This window comes from Homarus americanus, unplaced genomic scaffold (assembly GCF_018991925.1).
Source record: "Homarus americanus isolate GMGI-L3 unplaced genomic scaffold, GMGI_Hamer_2.0 scaffold37678, whole genome shotgun sequence".
NCBI classification, from domain to species: domain Eukaryota; kingdom Metazoa; phylum Arthropoda; class Malacostraca; order Decapoda; family Nephropidae; genus Homarus; species Homarus americanus.
In genome coordinates, this window is record NW_024725520.1 from 234,087 (window position 1) to 244,652 (window position 10,566).

The 10,566-nt window shown below is 39.8% G+C and overlaps 1 protein-coding gene across 1 annotated transcript; it reads left to right on the forward strand.

Moving 5' to 3' along the window:
* Nucleotides 1-677: 677 nt before the first annotated feature.
* LOC121865165 (endoglucanase E-4-like) lies at nt 678-8,864 on the forward strand. The gene is made up of 15 exons (XM_042364472.1): nt 678-779; nt 1,175-1,317; nt 1,784-1,949; nt 2,754-2,830; nt 3,324-3,465; nt 3,573-3,668; nt 3,878-3,966; nt 4,350-4,443; nt 4,765-4,823; nt 5,608-5,726; nt 6,342-6,510; nt 7,038-7,202; nt 7,373-7,521; nt 7,909-8,008; nt 8,593-8,864. Exons 1-15 carry the CDS (start codon nt 716-718, stop codon nt 8,698-8,700), a joined length of 1,740 nt encoding a protein of 579 aa, XP_042220406.1. The 5' UTR covers nt 678-715; the 3' UTR covers nt 8,701-8,864.
* Nucleotides 8,865-10,566: the final 1,702 nt, after the last annotated feature.

The window sequence follows — 10,566 nt, forward strand, 5'->3', positions numbered from 1 at the left end:
TCCTTTCACCCAATTGAGAAAATATGTATTTAATGTTGTACCGTTTTTAAATTTCCATAAGTTATTCCAGGTATTGTCATTCTTGACTTTAGTTATGATTTCATACAGTCATACGTACAGTACTTTCCTTATACTGTAGTTGTAAGGGACACAGTCTTGCCACGAGAGCATCCCACCCATGTCATATTTGGAACCTTTTATTCCAAGTTTTTTACTATAATTTATCTATTCACGCTAAATAGGGATGATTACTGATAAATTAAATAAAACTGAACATTTTGCCAAACAGGGATAGGTTAGGTTAAGTTAGGTTAAGATAAGTTATTTATGAAACTATTTGTATATATGCATCATTATATAATATAATATACACTTACGTCTGTGTCAAGTCAGACGTATTCTATAAAAAGAAACACATAGAAGTTATCGCTAATCGGCAATTATCTTATTTAGTGTGAGAGAGAGAGAGAGAGAGAGAGAGAGAGAGAGAGAGAGAGAGAGAGAGAGAGAGAGAGAGAGAGTGTTAGTCATTTATCCCGCGGAGTTTCCATATCTGATAATTCAGGTATCAAGGTGACCCAGGTGAGTACCCTGAGAAACCCCAGCAATAAAATGATTGTATTGATTGGCGTAAGTGAGGGTGACGTGCCCACCAGATGTGTATATAAAAAAACGAAAACCTTCTTCAGTTACCACAGTCTCTTCTGCTGCAGACATGACTGGTGTTCTTGTGAAGACCTGCCTGCTGGGGGCCATTAGCCTCTCTCTCCTCTATACAGGTACTCACACATACACACATATACAATGAATCTTCACTTATAATAAAATAATGGCATTCTCGTACGTAAGGAGAGTTTTCAGTAATTGTCCTCGAAGGTTCAGTGTTCTCTTATTTCACACAAGACTCAACTATTTAAAGCTTATCGGTCTCCTCCGGTAAACGAGAAAACTTGTGTTTGTCTTGTGTCGGGAGGGAGGGGGATTGGTGTTGGCATGAAGGTGTCAAGCGCATGTCTCAGGTGACTAACGGAGAAACCTTTACCAGAGTTGTAATTAATTCGTTAGTAAAAGAGGATGTAGTGACCCTAATATAAGATGTAATACTCTAGCCCTGACGACCAGGATCATTTTGCTTAATTCTGATGTTTAACGTTTTGGTGCGTTGTGTCCACAGGAGCGAAGGCCCAGTGTGAACATGTCCAAGTCGTCCAACAGTTCCAGGGCAGGTTCCAGGCAGACTTCATTGTCTCTGCTCCTACGGACATCAAAGGACTGGACCTAGATCTGACCTTCAACACACCTGTAGACAGAATAGAGGTGAGTCTGGTACAAGTCCCTCCCTGAGCTGATGTTAATGTGAGTCGTCTACTGAGTGGTAGTTTACCCGGATGTATCTTCTTGGTTGTAAAATTCTTCATAAACAGTTTATAAACCTTCGCCGAATACATTTAATACATTTTAGTTATTCAAAGACACTATATAATAAGGATAGTTTTTAAGTCGAGTTTTCGAGTTGGTTGAGAATGGCAGCGAGTCTAGGCACTTGCCAATCTCCATATATATATATATATATATATATATATATATATATATATATATATATATATATATATATATATATATATATATATATATATATATATATATATATATATATATATATATATATATACATATATCACTTATAAGAAGGATATTGCAGCCTTGTCAATAAATAAAATAAAATTTAGTTGTTTGATTAAATAGAGTGACAGGTAATATCATCTACCTATACTGTGGACAGTACTATTCTGGCGGGGCGACCAAGAAGGACGACTATAACTACAACCTCTTCAGCCAGAACGTAAACGTAAAGGAGGGTGAGCAGGTGAAGGCTTCCTTCATGGTGCACTACTCTCACCACATGCCTTTCGTCATCCACGAGGTGATCAACGGTGTGGAGATCTGTGGTAGGTGCTGCCGCTTCTGCTCTCTGCTTCACACTCGTCACATTTATGTTTATATTTCTCACTCCAGACTACAGCACAATACCGACACTCAGACTAGAAAATTTAGGATCGATTTACATTGAACATACAGGAAAATGGGAGACAAAAAATAGATAATCGGGAATTTCACAGATCATCAACACTGGTTGCTAAAACTACCTTGAATTCGCCTTCGAAGCTGGTTATTGCAAGGAACATTCTCCTAGATGAAGCCAGAATGAGGTGTGTCCTGCTGTCATGTTACGTCTAAGACTACTACACTACATACACGTTGATAGTGTTGTGGGAGACACTGGAGGACGCTTTATGTCATGACTGCCTCGAGAAATGTGAATTTATATATCGTACAGTGATGTGCCAGGCCAGTATAGTCGTCAGTTCTCCGTCAATGGGCGAGTGGATTATCTATCAGTGACAATGGCACGTATAAGAGCTACAGGCAAATATTAATTCATTATAACTGAATACAATTAATTTAGTGGAAGGACATAATTACTATTAAGAAAATCAGGCGGGACATGGCAGCCTAAATAAAATATCACTGACAGCGAGTAACTTTTTCCGAGTGACAAAGTATTATAGCTATAGAGAAACTGATAGTGGAGTTAAAATCAGTTGAATTTAGTTAGATTTAATCGAAGTTCATATTAGTTGGATTCGGTAAGTTCAAGATGGCTTCTCACTTCCAGCACCTCACAGTGTCTTCTTCCCAGCTCCTCACTCCTCACATTATTCTCACGTTTGTTTTTTCCCTCACACCTCCAGACACCACCGCCACCACGCCTGCACCCATGCCCAACCCTTGTGCTGAAACTGGCATGATGCCCTACGACTACAGTCAGGTGAGTGCCTCAGGTGTGTTCTGTCCTTGATAACTTTAGCTTCAAAGGTACAGATCCACTGTTGATGAATTAACGAAGACGGAAAGGAAACAGAAGACATTTATAGAAAGATTATGGAATATTATTTTTTTTTGGGGGGGGGAACTTAAGTTTCTTTTAGAGTCACGGTGTTCATATATATAATTCTTGGCTATTGATCTCCTTTATCAAACTGTATAGAAAAGAGCCATGCTTCACCGAACTCAGTAACTGGACAAACACTGGGCAGAGGAAAAAGTATTTCCAATGAAGAGGAATCACATGAATCAAATTATGAACTTTGTTTCGCAGGGTAAAAATATTTAAGTCCAGTAGCCCCTAACCTCTTATCACAAATCTGTATCTCGTCTCCCTTCCTTCTGTCAATCATTCCTAAGTCAACTCTCCCTCAGTGCAAGTCACTTTTCCGTTTCCTCTTTTCTCATGGCCTTACCCTCTCGCCCCTCACCCTCAGCTACTGTGCATGTCGTTTGTGTTCTACGAGGCCCAGCGGTCAGGTCCTCTGCCTGCAGATCAGCGCGTCACCTGGCGAGGCGACTCGGCTCTGGACGACGGCTCTGATGTGGGTCACGACCTTGCTGGCGGCTATTATGACGGTAAGAGGAAAATTAAACGAGGCGATTGCCAAATGGAAAAACAAAGTACATATTCTGATATCTAAGTTGTATTAACGGTTATCTATAGTTTGTGTTTCTGTGTTCAGCTGGGGACCACGTCAAGTTTGGTTTCCCGATGGCCTACACCGCCACCGTGCTGGCTTGGGGCCTCATTGACTTCGCTGATGGGTATGAAGCAGCTGGTGAGTCTTGCAGTGTGTTTCTCACAAGTAATTTAGGTGAACTAAGACGAAGCATAAATTTTAGTCGATAATCACACGAATAAGAAGTTTATAATCAACACAACTACAACGAGAGCCGACAAACAATCCTGACATAGAAATACAATTCTTAATAAACTGCGTTGTTTTATAGCTTAACTAGACTCCTGACTCTGGCGTGTCTCCCATAGGTCAGACGGAGTACGGTATGGCAGCGCTCAAGTGGGCCACCGACTACTTCCTCAAGGCTCACACTGCCAAAGACGAATTCTACGGCCAGGTCAGTTGTTCCTTACGCGAACTTTAGCAAAAGTGACATAAAGGAACTTAACCTAAATCCTAATGAATAATATACTGAGTTCTGGACTTATTGGGAGTTTTACCAGGCTGAGAAATTAAGTATTAGTTGTACCTTAATTAGGTTCAATATGACCTTATAAAGTTTATCTATAGAGATTTAAGTAGGTCAAGATGTCTGATGTGTGGCAGCAAATGGATTAAACATTATATAAGGAAACAAGTTGGGAATAATTAAAAAAAAACACTTAAAAAAATTAGTAAAACAGAAATATTAGCCCAAAGTAAAGCTACCTTGAATATATACAGTGCAGTATGAGGTATAATAATTCAGAAATATCTATATAATAATTGTTTACTGTGCAGGTTGGTGCCGGCGGACCTGATCACTCCTACTGGGGACGACCTGAAGACATGACCATGGACCGTCCTTCCTTTAAAATCGATGAACCTCATGCAGGTAAGATGAGGAGCAGAGGTGTTCCCGACTCTTGAGCTTCTCTGTGTTGACTGTTTCTAAGCGAACTCTTGTGTGGCCTGAGAGTTTCATGTTAAAGGACACGTGGTTAATATATGAGAAGCAAGTGAGTGTTAGGCTGGTGGTCGTCAGTCTATAAGATCACCTTACGTCAATTTTATGTCTATTCTAGTGTCTCCTTATTCTTCTTCGTTCTGGGATTCTTAATAATATTGCTGAGATTGAGGTTGTTATAAAAATTGTCGCTTTCCTAAGACGAACTTTAAAGACCACAACATAAGACCTGTTGTTTCTCTCCTCCAGGAACTGAGTTGGCTGCCGAGACAGCTGCCGCGCTCGCCGCAGCCTCCATGGTCTTCCAGGTAATTATGTTCTCTAAAGGAGGGAAGACTTTTTGTGTTGCTCTTTCTTCTTTCTTTCTTTTTGCCATCAAACTCACCTCTAGGTCTAATACGCCCTACACTTGTTATGTCTTTTATGTTGGTCATTTGACTAATTTTATGGGTCAAAGTACAAATACATGTACCCACAAAATTTGTCTAGAACTATTGTCCGCCATGTTTGGATCAATTAAGATGAGAGTTGACACAAATATACCTTGATGTGAGCCCCAAGCAATGATGCATTTTACAGGGTTCAGTTTTGGGTTATAGCTCCTGGCAAGTCAAGTAGGACTAAATGAGGATGACTAGTGTTCTCTGTTAACATCCTTAATATCTTGCCTCAAATGGTGATTCTCTCTTTAATCTTCTTGTGGCTGGTGTTGCTGAGGTCCTATAGTATGCTAAGCTAGAGTGGGTATTTATCAACATAGCAGACAACACACTACTCAACTCCTCCACCCAGCACCTTCCTCTACGCCGTTCGTCAGTCATTGTCTAGTGTAGGTGGTATACTGAGTGAAATGCACACCTGTCTTTGTGATATGGGATTTGGTTACAAGCAAACAATGTATAATTTTTTTTCTCTCTATTCTCAAGTTACATATAATTGATATTCTCTCTGTGTTATCTTGGTACTTCTGTAAATTTTACCTACCTTAAAACTGTGTGTGTGTGTGTGTGTGTGTGTGTGTGTGTGTGTGTGTGTGTGTGTGTGTGTGTGTTTGTTTTATTTTCTTCATCTCGAAGTTTTTTGCCTCCTCAGGAAAGTGATCCAACCTACGCCGCCACGATGCTGGACGTGGCCAAGGAACTCTACGATTTCGCCGACAATTTCCGCGAGACTTACGACAACTCCATCCCTGACGCCAAAGAATACTACCAGTAAGTGTTACGTACTGTGGTGAACATGCGTATAGCGAACATGAGATGAGTGTTGTGTTGTGTTGTGTTGTGTTGAGTTGAGTACTTTGGTGAACATGAGTCGTGAACATTATGTGATGGTGTGTGCTGTGATGAACATGTGTGTTGTTTATTGTGAACACTTGTCTTGTAAACAAAACTTAGTTGTACGGTTAAGTGACTCATCTAACTAAATACAGTAATAGAGGACGGGGAAAAGTGTTGCGTGTCTTATTATATTGTTATTAGTGAACTCCAGTGTACCCCTTTAATGGGATACTGAGCGCAAAGTCCGAGGTAATACTATGCGACTGAACCAACAATATTTGCATATAACGAAATTTACCAGAATGTTGGAAAAACCAGAGTTATAATAATTCATCACTATTCAGTCAGAAACACAGCACATAACAACACTATCACCAGCAATGCAAATAGGTTAATAGAAGGTCAGCAATATAAACAGGTCATTGTTAGCCGCAGATCAGTAACACCTATAGATCATTAACAACAACCAATCAGCAATCTCAAAAATAAAATTCAGTGACAGACCATTAACCTCAATACTTGAGTTACAGAAACCATCCCTCTCCCCAGTTCTTGGAGCGGGTACGGAGACGAGCTCGTCTGGGGAGCACTGTGGCTGGCGCGAGCAACAGGAGACGACGCTTACCTCGACCGAGCCCGCGACCGCTGGAATGAATTCGACCTCTTGGCAGAAGATGTCAAACAGTTCTCTTGGGACGACAAGAGGGCTGGCGTTTTTGTAAGTGAAATATTTTTATTGAACACATAATTTCGTTGTGTTGATTTAAGGTCTCTTTTTGTCTTTTGTACAGTTTTAGATAGCTTGAACAGTTGGTTATACTCGTTTATACTTAATGCAATAACTTAAAATACCTAACATACAAAAACAAAAATTAAATTAAAAAGTTTCAACCCCGTGTACAAAAAGAAACTTGTTGTGAAGTCTTTGTACAGAAGATAGGCGCTCCTGTGTAACCTACATTCTACAACTTAAGATAATTGGCCTAATAATAATAATCATAATCCACCAGTTGAGAAACTTTGCTCTGGAATACTCTACTCTGCCCCCCCCCCCTTAACAAAACTCTGAGTTGAGACTACACAACTCTTGTGTCTGGTTGAGGATAATTTCAAGAGTATTACACAGCTCTTATCTTTTCACTTAACTTACCTTGGGCTGGCCTCGTAGTCTACATTCTTAAGATGGTTACCCTAAAACGCAGGTTCCACAATTTATATTTTATTAATCTCCGATCATCAAAACAGGAACTGTTCATACTGCTGGACGGCTCAGAGGAGTTCTCTACTCAGCTCCTCAAGTACCTAGACTTCCTGAAGAACAAAGCAGACTACACCCCTGAAGGTCTGGTCTTCCTGGACCAATGGGGCTCCAATCGTCACGCTGCAAACGTCGCCTTCATCTCCCTCTGGGTCAGTTCCTGTCATGTTTCCCTCGACAACAAACACAGGCATCGTAAAGATAAAGTTTTACACTAATTATATAAGATACTATGGAAACCTTCTGTGAACTCATCACATAATGATTAGTTATTTACATTTATGAAAGTAACTGTATTTATTATTTTATTTGAATGTTTCAGGCGGCCAAGAACGGTATTGACAAAGAGGCCAACGAAGAGTGGGCCAGGGGGCAGGTCGGTCAACTGCTGGGTGACAACTCCCGATACGAAATGTCCTTCGTAGTGGGTTACGGCGAGAAGTACCCTGAGAGGCCCCACCACCGCTCCAGGTACACACACACACACACACACACACACACACACACACACACACACACACACTTTGATTGTGTTACTCGTTTACTTAATAAATAACATGCCCTCTCATCCTCGGAGAATAATGTGTCGAAATATATTCAGAAATATAAGTGTAAAAAAAATACTGCATATAAGTGCTAAGTTGTTCGTAACCTGTACAGAACAACCTTAATAATTATGTTACAATGCAAAAAACGAGTTTACTTTGTATTGTTATTTTTATGAAATTAATATTATAGGCGGAAGCTTCATTATTTAATTTATATTACTGAATTTTTTACTTTTTTTTTTTACGTGAAAACAAATATTTCAATCACAAATCTCAGAGAAAAGGTTAACTTGTAATATCTGGACTGCAGCTCCTGCCCGACCCCTCCTGAGACCTGCGAGGGAGCACTCACCAACCCGGGGCCCAACCCTCACGTCCTCTACGGTGCCCTCGTCGGCGGGCCAGCTGCGGTAAGTAACGGTTTGTGATTTCCCTGTGGCCAGGCAGTAATGATTTCTTTATCTCACAGCAAAGCGTGTTAAGAGTGATTTGCTGATGGTGTTTTATTGATCAAACTCTTACAAGATAGTTTCTAAAACACAATAACAATATATTTGTTTTAAAACCAGTCATGCCAGACAGGTAATCGTCATCAGAACGAATTTCACGCCATCACTATAATTCCGTGTAGGTCAAGTAGTAGCTAATAGTCGTGGACTTTAATAGATTAGTCCATAATGTTTCGTCTACAGAAGTCTAGGAGTATAATCTTAAGCTGATTGTGGAACTTCGTTATTTTCGTTGAGTTCAGAACTATACCCCCTCCTTCCAGTACCGTAATACAAGTAGTTTCAGTTCTTATGTGTGGGGATATACAGTAATTGTGTTCTCATACACAACATTTTTCTACGCTTAAATATAGGAATACATTACTGATGTTCACCTCATATCTCTTTTGCTTCAGCGTGGTGACGGCCACCTTAACCCTTAGATATAAGAATATAATGTTGATATGCACAGGGCAATTCTAATTTACATGTTCCTCCTACCTCAGAGCGGAGCCTACGAGGACAATCGCCAGGACTACCAACACAACGAGGTGGCCTGCGACTACAACGCTGCCTACACGGGAGCTCTGGCCGCCCTCATCGAGATTAGCTAGGCACTAAAACCAGATCCTCACAAAAGCTGCGTCTTAAAACTGGACCGGGGCGATATTATCTTTTCTTACTCTTTTCGTCTTATTTAATCTTTACTTTCACTCTCTAGACTGTGACATTATTGTTGGACGATTTAGTGTTAATAAATAAAGCACAAAAATATTGATATTTAGTTTTTACTTTTTTCCTTCTATAATGCAACAAACACTTTTATTTAAACTTTATAATGGAATATATTAGCTGGAACATATTTCTTCAGAAACAGTAAGAAAAAAATAATATACGAAATACATTTAAGTTTAAGTATAGACACTTTGGTTCGGTCGATTATTTTTCGCAAAATTTATCAGTGACCAGACCGCCATCCAGATACCTGTACTTCCTTATTTTATTATTATTATTATTATTATTATTATTATTATTATTATTATTACCATTATTATTATATTCCTATTATTTTTATTATTTTTATTATTTATAATTTTTTTATTATTATTTATTATTAGTATTATTATTCCTATTATTTATTATTATTTTAATATTTTTTATTATCATTATTTTAATCCCATTATTTATAATATATATCTTCTTTTTTTTTATTCTTACTTGTGGAAGCGGCTAGCCAAGGAGTGGGCCACCCTGAGGCCTCCCTGCCATTACTGGCCAGGAAGTGAGTTGCCAAGCATGGTGGAGCACTCCGAGGCTGAGCCGGTGTGCCTCGACCTGAGGCCCAGCAGAACTATACCGTATGTACTATCGTGGACAAAAGTTCGCTCCCTGTAGTGAAACTGAGACACGGGAATGAGACTCCGAACTGACTTACCCTGAGTGTTATCTGGTGCGGGTGTGCTGTGCGGGTCGATACTGCTTCAGTTTGGGAAGGAGCGAACTTTTGTCCACGATAGTGCAGCTCGTCAGGCCGCGGTGAGGCAGCACAATAATTGTGACCTACTGTACACCCACATGTATCCTGAGACACAACCTGGACCTTCACCACTCTCTCTCTCTACCTCAGTATATCCTCTTGATGTATCTCTTCCTCCACGTGTCCACACCACACCACACCACCTTCTTCACTACTGTCATCACGCTCTTGTGCTCTCCAATCCATTCACAAGAACACAAACCCGGCCTCATCTCTCCCCGCTGGCCACCAAGACTGAGTGGGGGGGGGATGCCATAACCATACTGGGTGTTGGGTGCAGATTTTTTGCCTCTTATTGCCTATTTATTTTCCCTGGTCTGGCAAAGATTAACCTAACAGGAAGCCCATTTTGTTATCCATGAGTGAGGTCCTCCCCGCTAGGTGATGAATAAAGTTACTACGAATATTTGAAATCTGTAATGTAAAACTTGATCCGGGTGTTGTGTGATGTTTCTGAAGATAATAAATGCTTAAAAAATATTTTTAAATTATCTTTTAAGTGATATTTACTTCCTTTCTGCTGGACTGTTGGTCACAAATACCTTTACTGATGAACAAGTACCTTATATTTAGCATTTTTCGTTATAAAATGTCCTTTTGGAGACCTATGGAAAAATATTGTAGACATCAAATGTATTTTGTTTAACACTAGAATGTATAGATCGGGTGCAATTTCAAGAAAGCTTCAGATTTCAAGGGGCGTAGCCATGTCGACACTGTATAATGTGTCATTGGCCATCTAGCTAAATAAACTTTTCACTATCAGTGTAGGTTCAGCCTTCTCCTCTGCCTGGATATATTGAGATACCGATAAGATCTTACAACTTCAAACTACGTGGAGCTGGGAAACAGGAGTTCATCTAGATTTGCATTTATCTTTTATAAAATATGTTTTACCTGGCTCTGGGTGTATTACGGTGATTCATTTGACATACGACCTCCC